The 17540-nt window shown below is 40.9% G+C and overlaps 1 protein-coding gene across 1 annotated transcript; it reads right to left on the reverse strand.

Moving 5' to 3' along the window:
- Nucleotides 1-1452: 1452 nt before the first annotated feature.
- Nucleotides 1453-15504, reverse strand: antxr1b (ANTXR cell adhesion molecule 1b). Its single transcript, XM_023406489.2, has 18 exons — nucleotides 15160-15504; nucleotides 12333-12404; nucleotides 12177-12248; nucleotides 11966-12047; nucleotides 11811-11844; nucleotides 11477-11556; nucleotides 10531-10599; nucleotides 10371-10451; nucleotides 10221-10281; nucleotides 9972-10070; nucleotides 8459-8528; nucleotides 8044-8122; nucleotides 7383-7478; nucleotides 7225-7266; nucleotides 6821-6913; nucleotides 4335-4499; nucleotides 3476-3556; nucleotides 1453-2687 (listed from the first exon to the last, which is right to left on the reverse strand). Exons 1-18 carry the CDS (start codon nucleotides 15336-15338, stop codon nucleotides 2310-2312), a joined length of 1833 nt encoding a protein of 610 aa, XP_023262257.1. The 5' UTR covers nucleotides 15339-15504; the 3' UTR covers nucleotides 1453-2309.
- Nucleotides 15505-17540: the final 2036 nt, after the last annotated feature.

The following is a 17540-nucleotide window of genomic DNA, read 5'->3' on the forward strand; positions in this document are numbered from 1 at the left end:
GCTCCTGGCAGTTTTCTCAGGCACGCCTCCATGAGCTCACTGCCCACAGGACTGCAGGTCCGACTGCATGCGTCTGCGAAAGCATTTCCTAATGCAGAAAGAACTGAAACTATGGAAAGCACATGGAAAAGATGCATTTGGGTTTATTTTAGTTCATCTGATTGGAATAAGGCTCAGCTGACCAGCTGTTCCACAGCTTGTTCCATAATTCCCAACCCTGAAAATAACGTTTTTTATTTAGAGAGATTCAATAGAAATCTTACCCACAATGGAAGCGATTTACTCCAAACTGTTTGGAGTATTGTTAAAGTAGTAGTTAAAGTGGATAATTTTGTTCATCCTTCTAATCATTCAGCCACATTCTAGCTGTATGCATATTTCCTGCAGTGCCAGCCAGGAAAGCAGAGAGCAGCAGCCCAGATCTGCTTATTACCAGGAAATTCCTCCAGTTTTTCCATAAGTATCTAGTGGTGCCCAGGGAAACCTCATAGTACCCAATAATCTTTGTGACATCAGGGGCATCTTTACCAGGTGTAACAACCACTGAACTCTTGTCCTGATGACAAAGACGTGAAGTCAGTCAGCCACTCGACAAAGAAACCTTAAACTGGTCATTTGTATCCCCCTCCCTCATTCTTCGGTTAACTAACAAATAAATCTTCTGACGGACGATTCAGTGTTCTCTAAGACGACAGTGGATAGTTTCACAACAAGTCTCTGAGAGCATTGCAGGCATAACAGCAGGCAGTTCATTTGCAATATACAAAATCCTTTTTTAAGACAAATTCCTTTATCCTACTGCAGAATTATGACCTTTAGGCTGGAGACGGGTGGAGCTCTGCTGAGGATTACATGATGTCTCTAAACTTTATGCAGTAATAAAAGCCCCTCCTTATTAACTATATTGTGCGCTATGTTAATGTGCCATAAGGAGCTCAAAGGTTCCCACAATAGAGCTTTTTGAATCGCAGGAAAGTCAGGGAGACGTCTCTACACCTGCAGAGCTTTGAGCTGTGACCACCTGTGATTGAGCTCAGTATTCAAAAAACATCTGCCAGAGCTCTGACAATGACAAATCCTGACTGGAGCATAAAAGAGAGGAACAGCTATTTACTGACCTGTTGCACATCATATTGGTATGAACAAATTCGATCACAAGACTCAAAAACTGCAGTCCATTATTTCGGCTGCTAAATCAGTGTCAGAGTAATTTTCCACTTTCAGTGCTACAGAACGGCTCCTGTCAGCAGTCGGCGTCACACACCACGAGAAGATGTTACACCTGTGTTCAGAGTTTCTCGCTGACAGCTTTACAGATTAAAGTCAAAATGTTCAAAATTTTATTTCATTATTTCAAAAAAAAAAAAAAGAAGTGTTAACTGCATTGAGAAGACTAGTCTCTGCGGGCAGCTCTTCTGAGATGCGTGTGACACTGATGGATGAATCTTAATGGAAGTTTAACATTTTGGTAAATATGTTTATTCACTTTTTTTTCCCAAAAGTTAGATGAGAAGATCAACACCGCATCATGTCATGTCTACACCATGAATGTGAAGCTAGCTTAACTAGTTAGCTTAGCATAAAGACTTAAAGCATGGGGAAACAGTTTGTTCAAAGTTCAAGAAATCTACCTATTATATATTTTTGTAGAAAAAAAAAATACATCGTGAGAACTGCCAGCATCCATCAGAAGCAGACATCAAATATATCTATATTTATACATATATAATTTTTGTGATTCAATGAATATTAATTCACAACATATACATTTTTAAGGCAACACTTGCCAAACACACTTGCATGTATAAAACACATGACGCAGTTGCTGAGTTGCTGGATTTTCTGCGGTTTAAACATCTGATTATTGTTTTTCACTGTGCAAAGCAGTGAAAGATTATTTTAGATCAACAAATGTAATTCATATCAGGCAAAGACTAAAATGCAGATTTATACAATAGCGCATCGACCAATTTGTCTGATTTAGTATTATGAAGAACCGACTAAGTTTCTTAGCTACAATAGCATTTAATAGCCAAAGCTGCTGTGCTTGCTACACTAAATATTCACTTTCTAGACTTTAAAAAAAGTCATAGTTCATGGCACGTAATGCGTGAGCCACTTGTTTAGGCAAACCGACTTGTTGAAAGTTTTGACTGTGCTTGGGTTGAATCAAAAGGCAACATCACAAAGTCACTTTAATTCTGTTCTCTGTTTGGACGTATTTAGAGGGAGGCACAGTGAAAAGGTCTTTTCAGGTTTCCATCCTGAGCTTGGATCCTGCTCCTCAGCTTCTTCGCTCTCCATCATCATCAGTGGCCCTCGTGATTGGGGCGTGGAGGAGGGCGTGACGGAGGAGGCGCTCTACAAGGAGGTGGCCCCTGAGGCGGAGGCGGCAGAGAGCCGGTTGGAGACGGGGGTGCGGAGACGGGGCTCATGTTGGCCGGGGGCAGGGCTCTGTTTGGAGGTGGTGTGTACATGGGAGGGGTGGTGGAGGACGGGGGAGGAGTGGACGGCAGAGGGGGGAGCGTTGAGGTTGGCGAGGGGGGCAAATTGAAGAGGGGGCTGCCCTCTGATGGACGACGCTGGTAAGTGTGGGGCAAAGTGTAGACCGGCGTGGACGGATGGTTGTAGATGGGGTAGCGAGGAGCAGGGTAGGATTTGCTTCGGGTGAAGTTTATGCACCTGCCCTGTAATAAAGAAAACCACATTGTTTCAGCACAAAAAGGAATCACTGGTCATTGTAGAGGCTTGTTTCATTATTTCATCATGAACTGTACACTGCAACATGTAGAGAAAACCTAACTATAAAGACTAAAAACTGCAGTGGATTCAGTTAAATTTCCTAAATCTACTTCTGCTGGCGCAGCTATTGGCAGGTTCAGTGGGGTAAAGCTTTCAACAGACAGAAAGAGGAAATTCCTCTGTTAGTGAGTGTCTTGGAGGAAAACAGCATTCCTGCCAGCCCAGCCGCGCTGACGCTGGGAGCTGGAGGAGACAGGCAGCATCTACTCCTAATGACTTATCCAGACAAGATTGTTCCTCCAGACAATACTGCAGTTGTTTTGTACCTTTGTCTACTCACTTTGCCACTTCAGGCTTCCCTTTGAAGGCACTATTCTTGTGATTTGAAGCAGACATTACTTTTTTTTTTAAGTGTTTAGTCCATGGAATAACTGTAGCTAATGTCACGCAGATAAGATTCCAGCTTGGTTTCCACCGTGTTATTTGATGCTGAGCCGGAGGCCATCGCTCCAAACTTCCCATATCCCTCATTTCCAGAGGTCATGGATTTAAACTCTGGTAAATTCTTAAACATCTGCGTGCCAAAAGTTGACATAGTTGGTTCACAATCTTTTCAATTGCTTTTCAAATGCTTGCACGCTTATCTTACAGCTGTAAAGAGCTGATGCTGCTTTTCATTACAGAGTAGAGGAAATGATCCTTGACTTATCCCTGGTTTGTTCATAAGTCTCACCTTGTCTCCAGGATGAGGTCTCATCACAGACACTCTGTCATAGCCTTTTCTCAGGAACACACACAGAGCGTCCAGTTTGCCCTGTAGAAAGATATTCATAGATGATCATACATTAGAAAATAGTTGTTACACCAATGATCTCCGATAACCATTACAACAACATAATTAGCAGTGCAGCAAGAACAGTCATTTAAAAGACAAACAAAAAGCTACAGTAATGAGGTGTGTTTATTTGTGGCTCTGCCAGACTCTATCTGCTCTACTTTCTGCTCCAGATGTGTCTCTTTGATTCTTGCATAGGACGCTTTATACGGTAGAGAGACAGATAAATAAAGAACGTATTTTGTTAGAAATAACACCCGCTCAACAGATTCCATATTCAGGGGTTAGCTCAGTTCATGTCTGGTTCTTATTACTATCCATTCAGCTGACTAATACGTGAGGAAACGATTTTATTAACTATTTCCTGGTAACAAATCATTCCGGCAAACACTCACAAAGTGACATTTTTAGGTTATGGATAGGGCGATCGTAAGGAAGAGGTCTTAATCTCAGAACTAACATCTGGACTCGTAGTGTATATTACATATGTTCACATTATGTGATCCGTGTCTTGAAATATAATAAACATAGCTCTATGACGACTGAGCAAACCGAGGAAGAACAGGGGATATGTTTGAAAAAGCTTAACAGTTAAGATTTCATTGTCAAAATATCAATTAAAATAAGCAAAATATGAGCAGATACCTTGGTGACAAATCACAGAATCAAACATAAGCTAAGAGGTAAAATAAGATCAGAGAGACATACGCAGTACGTTTCCTGTAAATGCCTGAAAAGAGTGAATAACTCTGAGCACCTTGATGGGAGAATACCACTTCTGGGGGCGGTGAGATTTGTGCATGTTGTAGTAAGGCCTTGGTGGAGGAAAATCAAACTCCTGTTCAGGCATCACAACTCGAGCATTTTTAGCCTTTTCCAGTTTGGCACCTTCTTCAGTGGAACCTTTATCTCCCCAGCGGACCTGAACAAAGACAGAAGCTTGGAGTTACAAGGGAATATGGCCGATAGATCAACCCAACCATCACAGTTGCTTACATCTACTGCAGAAGCTGAGAACAGAAATACTTGCAGTGTGGCGAGAAGTAGTGTCAATGTTGATTTGTTGAGGTCCAGATGGCAACATCTGCTGGACTGATTGCCATGACATTTTGTAGAAGCATTCATTGTTCACAGACGATAAATGCTACTGACTTTGGTGATTCATTGACTTTTACTCTCATGCTACCATGAGTTTGACGCTTCTGTGTTTTTAGTGAAATTTATCGATTGTCATGAAATGTGGTTCAGATATCCACAGTGATCAGAGGAAGATTTGTTCCAACTTTGGTGATTTGGAGATTGTACCTTTCCCTCTTGCGCAGTCAACAGGTCAAATTTTAGTCCAGTTCTTTGGTTTGTCATTACTTGTAGAGGTAATGACAATCCCATCAGCCACAGCTATACTTTGCATCAATTGCTAATTTGCAAATGTTAGCATGCTAAGATGCTAAACTAAGATGGTGACCATAGTAAACATACTTGCATGTTAGCATTGTCATTGTGAACATGTTAGCATGCTGACTTTTAGCACATACAGCCTCACAGATCTGCTAGTGTCGCTGTCGACTCAGATTCTTGTTGAAAATTTGATCATAATCTGGAATCTTATTTGAGATGATAATGTTATTTTTACCAATGCAGCTGCATCTATTTTGCATGTAAAACATGACATCTGGTTGTGCTATAACCAGATGTTTATAGCATATCTACATGGAATTTAATTAAACCAAGTCCACTGAAATACAAGAAAACAGAAGTTGGCCTCCTTGCCACAAAGTTTTATTGTGTCATTACATGCAGTTTCAGAATTGGGATTTGTCCTAAACTTCTGAGAGCACATACATTATATATGATTCTGTTTTATGGCATAAAACCTCAAAATTCAACAAGAGACCCACAGCCACAGGTAACTGGCCTCATTCTTCCTCTGCCACAAAAGCAAAGAATATCACTAAATCACTAAAAGCTTTTTTCCATTTTTTCCCCCTTTTTTTCCCCCCAAATTATGACGTTGATGCTCAGAGAGCCACTAAAAAGCTAGGACTAAATGTCAAGAACGCTTCGGCACATTGAGAGTGAAACCAACACTGTCAAAGCAACCTTGGAAGTTCATTACTCAAACACACTCCTTTGCAGCTGCCACAGACAAGCCATGAAGGCTTTGACTTGGCAGAGAAAGCACTTAAATGAAGCTGTGCATATTTTCCACAGCTCTGTTTGGAAGTGGTGCCACTTCAAGGCAAATTCACAGCACAGACTCCTCAGACTTGCACCAGCAGTTGGTGAAGCATTTCACACTGAGAGGGTGACTTCTCTCTCCTTGACCTTCATTTGCTTAGACAACATACACATCTGGTTCCTCTTGACCTGAAGACGTGTCAGTCTCCTTTCTGTTGTTCACGTCTCTCAGGTATCATGTAGCATGCAGGGCCCAGATGTCAGTTTGCCGCTTCTTATTCTAAAAATAAATCTCTTGATGACTGAACTTTTGCTACCTTTTCCTCCTCTGGAAAAGAAATTGTGATGACTCTTTCCTTTTATCACCTCAAGCAGCTAAATCTAAATCTTTTAACAAGATTTTTCAGAACAGCACCTTTACTTCGCCTGACTCTGCCAAACTGCAGAGAATCAAATACATTTGTCTCTTGTGTAACAACCACAAATGAATCATTCAAGCTCACATGATGCGGCTACTAACAGAAAGCTCATCTTGGCTTCTGGGCCTTAACACTTTGCATTTTACCGGCCAGATGGCCTCATCTTAACTCTCACTGGCTCTCAACAAAGTGACTCAGTCTTCTCCAGTATGGACTTGCGGACTCATCTCTTTTAAGGAATGAGTCGCTTCCTGCTTCCCTTTGTATTTCTGCTGCACTTTCGTTTGATCTCAGTCGATTCAAAACGAGCTGAGTCATAGATTCAAGCTCGCCATATGTACTGTCTGCAAACCTGAAGTCGACTGATAGATGCAGATACATGGCAGATTTAATCACTGTTTTGAATAAAAAATCTAATTTCTAATCTTGAATTTAGTTGCAGTATTAAAGCCCTTTGGTTTAAAGTCTAATCTTATACAAACATTTCGTCTCAGTGTCTTAGATCCTGAGACTCTTTTAAAGAAACTTAAATTTCCACATACAATCATCTGTTGTGGCCACTGTGTAAGTACAATGGATATTATATAAAATATCACACGGATTGTGATCACATACTGTTTCAATCGCACTTTGCCATCTGTGTTACCTCCATTCTCTTGATGCCTCCGACTCCACGCCCTCCGTAGTACGAGGCATCCACAGTGGGCCACCTCTTCTTGGGAAAACCATCCTCATCGTCCTTAAGAAGAAAGAAAACGGTATTCATGTTTGCAAAGAGTAAACAGATTTTTTAGATTCTTGCTGAAGAGCAGATGCGCTTTGCTTGATTAAAAGTGTCACTGTTTCTAACAAATCTTATCTCAGCACCATTAATATTCCAAACATCTGCAGAGGTAGGCTTCTCTCAGTACTTATACTCCTATGTACGTGTATGTATGTTTTTTGTGCATGTGTTTATTTGTCGTTGTGATAACAACGTAATCATTATTGTAAAGAAATTAATCATTTATGTAATTTTGTCATTCCAAAGTGGAGAACAAAGCCACTTACAGAGATGTCCTCTATTACTGGAGGAGGCGGCTCGTGAATGACCTGCAAACAAGAAAAAGAAAAATGTTCTGAAAACCTCAAAGGATAGTTGTGTACTAACAAACACATTTGCCTTTGTATGTTCTTCATTCTGAGAGGATCCAAGATGGCTGCCATACCACAGTGCAGCAGAGAGGCCAAAACCACCACAGAAGAAGGATGGTGAGCAGCAGCAGCAGGATGAGCAGAGCTATGGCCACAAAGGTCCCATCAGACTAGAGGGGACATAACTGGTGTGAATAGGTGATCACTAATTTTCTATGACATTTGTTGGACAAAATCACAACATGAAACTGAAGACCTGAAGGTAACTACAACACGTACACTCACATACATCCCTCCCTTAAAATCAATGCCTCACCAAACCCGTACACAACCCTACTGAGCCTCATGTTGCTTTCTTAAAACACAGATTGTAGAGATTGCCACTTTCTTGTCTTTTCAACCATACTTAGCAACGTGGATATAAATGGCTGCAGAGGACATTCAAATTTTATAACATCTCGTCATTGTCACGGCCACTAAAGTGAGGAAGCGAGAATAAGCATCAAGCTGCTGCTTCCTTCAAAGATGAACTGAAACGATGCATAAAAGAGCTAAGGAGCCATTGATTACAGGGTGATGCTATTCTATATGTACAACTAATATATCATTTGCTTGTAGTTATTGACTTTACACAAGTCACTAAATGATAAGTCAGAATCTCTGCTGAAGTTCAGAATCCCGTGTGACTTCAGTTTTTTTTTTTTTATTCCCTCCTTGTTTTTCCATTGTACTTACACAAGTGACTGCAGTTATTGTCACAGAGCTGGATATGAAGCTCAGGCCGTTATTCATGCTGACATGGAGAGTGGCAGAGCTGTAGAAACAGTGAGAGAGTAAATGAGAGCGGCGATAGTGAGAGCGTCCACTGGCACTTTCAGCACACCTCGAACTCTGACTTTGATTGTGGTTAGAAATAAAAAATAAAAAAATACTTGTTTCCACTCTAAGTGAAAAGCTCACACAATAAAAATGAAAGGATGCTCAGCAATAACAAAATGTTCATGCAGAATCAAACTGTAATAGAGTGATTACACTATTATGAGAAGTCTGACATGAAGTTACTGTTTTGGTGAAAGTTTTCTGTTTCAGTCTCTTTGACTTGATATGACCCAGACGACCTCATCTGTGAACATTAATGGTAATCACTTACGTTCCCTCTTTTTCCAGAACAGGAGCTGGGCACAAAAGGTAGGTATCCCTCACCACCAAAGGTCTTTTCACTGTGGAAAATTTTGAATTTGACACAATAGATAGGAGGGTAAATTACAAGATAAGTCAGTATCAGTGGTGAAAGAGAAAGTAAAGTGATGCAAAGGAAAAGTTTACCTCACTTTTTCTACCAGCCCTGAAACTTCATGAAATTCAAGCCTCAAAATATTCTTTTTGTTTTTTAAATTCCTGGACTTCCTCTCCTCATGGAAAATGAAGCAAATGAGGGAGGGTTGTGGTTTATTTACCCTGGCTGAGCGAGTGTCTAGTGTGTGCAAAGACACTGCTCGTCCCTGATGAGATCCACATTCCCCTTTAGACATCTGAGAAGCTTTGAGCGTTGTACCAGCTGATCCAAAGCAGAGGAAGATGGTGCTGATGGTTTTTGGGGAGGACGGGGATTGAAATCATTGTGAGCCGCAAAGAGCTGCTCTCCCCCTCCCCCTCCCCATCCCCGACTGCATGGCCAAAATAAACTTAGCATGATGGTGTAAATGGCTGCTGAGCACAAAACTGTTGCAGTTTTTGGATTCACACACCCACAAAGTGTTGCTATTGTCTGAGTATAATGCGGAGGACAGAGGGCGGAGGATACATGGTTCTCATTCACACACATATTAAGATTCTTCTATTTGAATAAACATTTAGTCCAGCTACTGCACCTCTCTGTATCTCAAATGTCCTACCAAAACAATTATATATTATATACACTATAAGATGACAGATTCATCCTCTCTCTGTAGTTATGTCTTTTATTCTCCACCAACAACACATGTTACCTTTGGACAGCGCCAGGCTAGCTGTTTCCCCCTGTTTCTAGTCTTTGTGCTAAGCTAAGCGGCTCTCCAGCTGCATATTTACTACACAGGCATCAGAGTGGTATCGACCTTCTCATCTGACTCACAGCAAGAAAGGAAATAAGCACTTAAGAACGTATTAGCAAATATTTGCCCATTTACACATCCAGTAGAAACAAAACAACATTAGCAATCATCCAAAGTCATGTGTCTGGCAACCTGACGAATGTGAGACCAATATTCACCCTTCATTTAGCTGCGGTTGGTCTCTACCAACTCTTGAGAGAAATATGTGGCTCTTTAGCTACTAAATGTTCCACTACATTCACCACCATAGTCACTAACTGTGTCTGTCTTCTGTTTGCCGCTGGGCTGGTTACACAGCAAACTGTAAAACCAAAACTATGAGCTCAAAGATGCTAAAATGCTCCGTAGAGCTGAGGGGAACTGCAGAGTTGGATGAAAAGTTGATGTGGGTTTGTGACCACAAACTACTCCTTTCAGATTACACTTATCCAAAACATAAAAGAAAACACTGAGAAATACATACTTTATATCCCAATACATCCCAATTCTTTATTCTAGTATATGATTGTCTGCCTGTAAAATTCTACATAACTGAAGTTTGTGAATGAAAATCTTGCAGGAGGAACTTACTCAAAGTAACTGTGTCGTTGATGCGGAAGCTGCAGAGAACTTTCTGTACGTCTCGGGCGTGAAGGAAACCATTTCCTTTGACTACAACCTGGAAGGATTCTGAAGTGCGATTAAAACAACCATTTATATATTTTTTCCTTGTAGTAGGTTATGTAATAATATTCATTAAACCTTAAAAGAAGCTCAGGTAGAGTCATCAATGTAATGTAACTGGAATAACAGGCCTATGTGTAACTTTGAGTTCTTTACCTCCTTCACAGATGCTGGACGGCTCCACAGCCAGGATCTCAATGCATGATCTCTTCAGGATCTGAAAGGTAAAATAAGGTCAATTAAAATCTGTGAGTGTTACTTGCATATTTCCATGATATTGAAGCCTCATGCTTGTGTCTTTTGTACCGAGTCAATGACGCCTTGTAGTGCCTGAAATCCATCATTCACAGGGAAGACGTGGTCCTTACTGTCAGCTATCGTTGAAAGCTGTCAAGAAATGTGACTGAGTGATTAATTATGTGTCTGATGGTTTGGTTCATTGATTGATTAAGACTGATTGGTTCACCTGGGTTTCATTGAAGTCTTTTACTCCCACACAGTACACAGTGGCACCCAACTGGCGTGCTCTGCTGGCCTGAATCAAAACAAGACATTGAACAAACAAACAAACAAATGAGCGACAGTAAATTCACAAATGCTCACTACATCACAACAGGAATAAACGTGCTGCTGCACCGCTCTTCATGGACTGAAACTAAACAGCTTCTTCCACTTGTGGCCATGCCTCAATCACTGATGTCACTGATGGTGTTATGCCACTGACAGCTATTGGAAAACGCCTGGTGTGACGTCACTCAGAGTGAGGGACTTAAAGGTCCCATATTGTATAAAGTGAAATTACCATGATCTTTTTGATTATAAAACAGGTCTAGGTTCTATATTAATGCTGTGAAAGTATCAAAGCACTCAGTCCACAGAGAAATGCACACAGAAACTGGGACTAAAAACGAGCCATCGGAACATCTGCAAATTTGTGATGTCACAAAAAAGCAGTCATCGCCATCACCCATGCCCCAAGCCCAGCCCACCTGGACCCACCATCCAACCTTTCAGGATTTGGTTTCTCCAAGTGTTTACCTGAAATCTGCTATATTTTTATTCGATCACTCAGAAAACAATCAGCCACTCTGAAGAGAGACTCAGAGCCTCTTGGCTCACCGACCTGTTGTTGCTCGATCTCCAGAGAGAAGCCTGAGAGAGGGGTTATAAAACTACATTGAGATTGCTCTCTAATGTCACATTATTTTCAAGTGACACAGTGAGGAGAAAATATGTGTTATTGCTTGATGAAGTTATTATGTATTATTATTACTGGCCTTTGGTTTAGGTTTATGAAGATATAAATTCTGCGCTGAAATGGCTCAATAATTGTGTTATTATAATGTTAAAATAATGGTATCACCCTTCATTTAAGTGCACAAGCCAATGGGTTTTCATGTCACCTCTCTCACCTCTCTTTGTGCCAAGTCAAACTGATTTTCTCTCAGTTCACCATCTGTCAGGGCAATGATGACACTGGCTGTCCGGTAACCTGAGAGTCAGAGCCAGAGTGGAGAAGAAAACATCCAATGAGATCAATTTTTTATTATATTTTTCACAGTAGGAATCAAAGTGAACCAACAGCACAAAATATTTTGGACATAATTGTCACGTGATCGAAAGAGCAGCTGTGTTTTTGTTGTTGTTTCTCTCTCTATTTGATGAGTTCACCATATGCTTGAATAAGTTTCTGATGACAAAGATTTCACTATGATTAAGTGCTAAAAAGGAAAATCTTCTACTCACCATCTCCAGTCCCGTAATATATTTGCTCACTGGCCTGGGAGAGAAGTTTTGAGGCGTCAGTGGCTATAAATTTAAATGGACCTCATTTAAAGCGTTAAACGCCATACTGTTGGGAAAACAGGATCAGTTTCCCATCAGCTTAGCAGATGACTTACTCTTTGAAAACCTCTGTGCATGTAGGTGTCGCCGCCTGGCTGCACCATGCGTAGCTCCTCCAGTCCCGCACGAATCATCTCTCTGATCACAGACGTAATACAGAGAACGAGAATGGATATTACTTGAAATGTTATGACACGGGACAGAAGGTAAAGGTAAAAGTGCAAGGTAAATTATAAAGGCATTTGAGTGACGCTGTGTATGTGCCACCTGTCTTCCGTTAGTGCCATGAGAGTCCTTCCTTCTGTTGAAAACACAATAAAAGACATCCGCAGCTGAGGACTGGAAAAAAGAAGAGACGACTGTTTAACCTTCTATTATTTTCTCCTTCTCTCTTTACTCTTTAAATCCCAGCCGTGCACCCACCTGATAAACTTGTGCGCCAGGTGGTCAACAAAGTAATATATCTCATTCCAGTAATGCTGCACGCTGCCAGACCTGAGAGGAAGAGTCAAGGGGATAACAATGACATATCTTTGAAAGTATGACAACCATATCAGTCCTGCATCAGCTCCAGTTTGTTCTTTCAGGTCATTTCCTTTTCATTACCACACCAACACTTTTAATTAGCTGGACACAAACAATGAATCAACACATGTACATAAGCTGCAACATGATAAAACACTGCACTTTGTATCTAGTCTATGGTGTAAAAACCCAAAAATACTCAGTTAACTATCATATAAGAGAATCAGGAAATCTTCACATTTGAGAGGCTGGCAAAGAACGAGCGACTTTTTTTTTCACATTTTTGCTTGAAAAATGACTAAACAATAAATTGATTATAAGAATTGTTGCCAATTAATTTACCGTTGAGACACTAATCAACTAATCATCAACTCTACTGTGATAAAAAACAAAGTCTGATCAGTGGCACTGTATATGTATATAACCTGTTGATTTTACGTTGTTGGTTGATTTGTTATGCTGTAGCTGCTTTTTGAATCAGTTTTGCCATTGTCTTTGTGCAACCAACTGTTAGCGTCTTTATATACTGTAAAGGGCTGTCATGATATCAGATTTTCACTACATGATTATCGTTGACAAAAGAATTCACAGTAACAATATTATCGCGATATCTATAGAAACATTTGGGAAAAAAATTTGTCAAATTCATCTTTAACTTTGTTTATTGTGTGTTTTGTCTCTTTTTTGGCAAATGAATTAGACTTAATTAGATGTGAGTGTAGGGAGGTGGAGAGAGTCTGTAACCATAACTGTACAAAACGAACAACTACCCTTTATGGATAGAGAAAAGGCAACAGGATGAACTGATCGACAAAAGACCTAACATCTGCCATCACAATAATATCATATATGTATTACTGACTCAATCAGAATTTCATTTTTTTAAATACCACGGTTGTTGTCAATACCGTTACATCGCTACACCCGTAACACTATATATGTATGTAATGAAGGGGCTCATCCATATATTCAGTATAATGAAACTTCACCGAGAAGACCAGTGAAGTTCAGCCTTTGTATTTCTGTCTGAATGCTGATGCTTAATATTTCCACTCTTTCTCATGTGACCTCCCAGTCCATTTTTTAAAAAAAAATTCCAAACAGAAACTGAAGTGCCACGTCATTGTCTCGGCTGAGCTTAACATTATATCACATCTTGCAACAGGTGCAGGCTCGACAAAACAATAGAAGATAGCAGCGTTTAAAGAGGAAGTCAGAAATGATAGAGAATTGCGTGGCAAATCAGCATAAACACTACAGCCTCTTCTCACGCTGCGCTGCCCCTCTTCTTCTCCCTCGCTTATGTTTTCATTTATCCTGTGATGTGACTCCCAGGGCAGAGACAGCCAAAAACTTCTTTGGAACATCTGGCTCTAATGGAGAAAGGGTTCTGCAGACTGAGGCACAGGGAGCTGATGCTGGGACTATATGTGGGCTGTGCCTTGTCTGTGAAGCGTGGCTGCAGTCTGACAACAGAAATCCCTTCAGGGCGCTTCATCATCAAAGTGAATGCATATGCATAAACACAACACACTGCAAATGAAGATGTCAGCATGTAAACACTTTCTGTCAAATCTTACAACTTCAACTACATTTGTATTGGCTCAGGTGATCGCAAAGAGCAGCTAACACAGCTGCAATGTATTTTTCAGAAATGTATGAATGGGTCTATTAAAAGTGAGTTTACAAAACTGCAATTTCCATCCAGGAAAATATGACTACATGAGCTGACTAACAAAACAAAACTACACCACACTGACACAAAACTTGATATAACTCGTTCATTAGCTTCATGACAGTTTAATAAATAGACAGTGTAATTCAACTCTCATGCCAGCCCTCAGTGGGCATCTGAGTCTCTGTGAATCTGCTTCTGTGTTTGTTCAATGAAATCTAATTGGTAACTATTTTGATAATCAAATAATTGTGTCAGCCTCTGAAATGAATCAATCTCTGGTTGCAGCTTCTCCAATGTGGCGATTTGCTGCTTTTCTCTGTTTTGTATCATTGAAAACTAAATATCTTTGGGTTTTAAATAGTTGATCAGACATCACCTAGGTCTCTGTGTGCACTTCTCACTTTTTATGCAACAGCCCAAACAACTTAACAATAAATCTAGAATCTAATCAGCAGATTTACCCATAATGAAAATAATCATGAGTTGCAGTCAGTTTGTTGCAGGCCAAAATGACAATGAATGTATTCCTGGCAAGTGCAATGCTATTTATGGGTTTTCTCATCTGTTTTCGAGAATTGGAAAATGATGGAGCAGGGCATACTTATCCGCAAGAAATCATCAGATATGACTGAATTTAAACTTAAGAAAAACTTCGCTAAAATGCCACTTCAAACAGAAAGAGCTGGACAGGTGATATTACAAAATAAATATACATTATAGCCACATCCATGCCAGCTGGGTTGACTGGACTTGATCTTTGTTTTGACGGCTATGACTCCAAGACGCTCACTTATTTTCTCTTTGTCTCCACAGAGCCCAGAAACCTGCCCTATTTCTACTCCACGAGGCTGATACTTATCATCAACAGGTTATAAAAAACCTGCAGTAGCACATTCATGCATGTTAGTAGTTTATTAATGTCTCTGGAGAACATGAATGATGTTTGCACCTGTGTCTTAGTTCAAAAAAACCTCAGCCGCTCAGATGAGTCATGCACCAAAAATCATAAACTCTCTTCAGCAGTGGAGTAAAAGTGGAAGCACTCACTTGTCCAAAACAAAGTAGAGGTCAAATCCTCCATAGCAGGACGACCCTGCTTCCCTCCTGTCATGGACCTGTCCTGCACTGCCGGCCACCAGGACCACCATCAGAATGCCCAGCTCCAAACCGAGCAGGCCCTGCCTGCACCAGCACTGGGACATCACTCCAAACTTGAGAGAAAGCATCAGCTCAACCTCAGAGAAGGTAAACGTAAACACTCTCCTGTTGGAGTTTTCCTGTCACCTTCTCCCTCACAACACAGTGACACACCGAGCCATGCTCTGAAGACTGATCTCGGAGGCATGAAGTGCTCCTCTCTGGATCAGTGTCCCATCTCCTCAACTGCAGATGTGTGCTGGCAGAGGAGGAGTGAAGTTGCTGGCTGGGACTAAGTCCTCAGCTCTCTCTCTCTCTCACACTCAATTATTTTAGCACACGACGCCATGAGTTCACACAATGAAAGAAAACATGTGTTAGTATGTGATTTACTGTGTCTTTCATCAGTTTGCATGAATGACCGTAGAGTTTTCATTATTCTTTTGTTCTTGTTCATTTTTCATTGTTTTTTTTCTCTCACTTTTCTTGCAAGTTTACTCAGTTCTACCTCTTACCCGTCAGTGCCACTTAGTGGCAAACACATGCATCATACACTGCACTGCACTGGAACATTCAATTGTGATTCAGTTCATCTTCATTTAAGTATCTGTGAAAACTGGAATAATGACACAATAAATCACTCCTAATGTAACACTTGAGAGATGTGACCTTCTAAAGGCAAACACTGTAAAAACCTTTAACAATTCACAAAAGAAAAGATGCTACAGGCTTTTAGAGAGATGCAGATGTTTTGCCCTGTCTCCTTTTTCATTTCTGATTTCCCGGCCTGTGTGCATCTTATTCCTCACCTGTCCACCAGGTGTCCTCCATCTGATCATCACTAATCATCTGCTAATCATCTGATCTCCCAGCGGCTGCTCATCACCAATAAGCGTTTCTGTGTGTATATAAAGCGAACAGTTTTTGTGGTTCATATTGCCAGCTGCTGTAGTTTTGAAGCCATCTTTGGTTTCCTGTTCACATTGCTTTGAGTTTTCAGCGCTTTGCCCTACATGAGAGCTACATGTAACATGTTAACTGGTGAGATTCAGAGGCAGGGCCGGCCCAAGCCTTTATAGGCCCCGAAGCAGAATTTGATTTCGGGGTCCCCGACCGCCATACTATTAGCACTGTTGTCTGTGCTTGATCATTCAACATCATCATTATCAATATTAGCTGCAGGTGCCAGTAGCACCAGTAGTATTAGCTAGCCAGTCCGTTAACATACTGTGTTTCTGTACAACTACCGTTGACATGATATAATATATCACAAAAAAAAAACGTGCTCTTGAGGGCCCTCTAGTGGCCACAGGAACCCTAAGCATGTGGGTTAGTTAGCTCATGCCTTGCCTCTGTTCAGAGGTGCTGGTTGGCAGATTTTGTTATCTGGATGCAGGCTAGTTTTCCCCCTGTTTCCTGTCTTAATGCTAAGCTAGCTGCATGGTGGCGGTAGCTTCATGTTTGAATGACAGATATGTGAGTGGTATCGATCTTCTCGTCTAACTCGCAGCAAGAAAGCGGATAAGCGTATTACCCCAAGATGCTGGATTGCTCATTTTAAAGTGTTCAGGTCATGATACTAAGGACTCTTATTGTCCTGCATCACACTTTTGAAGACAGGAAAGAAAATTGGGGTAATCTCAAAAGCAACAGGGGCCGCTGCTATGGAGAACCAAACAAACTAAACTGAAGTGACAGTAGTTGGACATCTCACCCCAAAAAATCATGGCAGTGTTCCTGCCTGTCTGTGTCAGCATCAAAAGTAGTCTGTAGAGGAGGCTGAATCTTCTCTTGTAGCCGCACACTAGCTCAGTGAAGGAGCAGAAAACAGGATTTATCACTTTTGAAGTAATGTTTTGCCTTAATTAAAGTCAGCAAACTAAATGCTGCAGTTTACATTTTGGTTTAATTGTGACATTCAGAGATGATGATCTTAGGGGACCACCTGTGGGAGAACATTTCACTCCTCACACCCAGTAAGTGAATCCTTTTCTCTCTTAAAGTGCTCTTTAAAACTGAACTTGAAGCAGCTCCTGCACTCACTGATGAGTCAGTGTGTACATTTATAAGAGACGTGTGTGTGGGGGGTAGACCCAGCAGCCTGCAGGTGGTGTACCGGGTCAAGATTCAACACCTGCTGAGAATGACTGAGGAGTCAGGCTGGGTTTTCTTTATTGGAGTAAGAACTAGCTTTACTTATCTTATTTAACCAATCTTTTGAATTGTCAGTAACCTGTTTGTCTTTGCAGGTAAAGATCACGTGGCAGTGTATCACAGCTTGTCTTTGTTTC

This window comes from Seriola lalandi, unplaced genomic scaffold, assembly GCF_002814215.2.
Source record: "Seriola lalandi dorsalis isolate HSWRI2012SDOR001 ecotype SW California unplaced genomic scaffold, Sedor1 jcf7180002054309, whole genome shotgun sequence".
Lineage (NCBI taxonomy): Eukaryota > Metazoa > Chordata > Actinopteri > Carangiformes > Carangidae > Seriola > Seriola lalandi.

Excerpts from the sequence above, each read along its gene's own strand:
- antxr1b (XM_023406489.2), bottom strand. The coding sequence starts at position 15,338 with ATGCTTTCTCTCAAGTTTGGAGTGATGTCCCAGTGCTGGTGCAGGCAG. Across the intron at positions 12,048-12,176 it reads ATGGCACTAACGGAAGACAG|AGAGATGATTCGTGCGGGAC; the intron begins GTGGCACATACA and ends GTCTGTGATCAG. Across the intron at positions 4,500-6,820 it reads GAGGCATCAAGAGAATGGAG|GTCCGCTGGGGAGATAAAGG; the intron begins GTAACACAGATG and ends GTCTTTGTTCAG.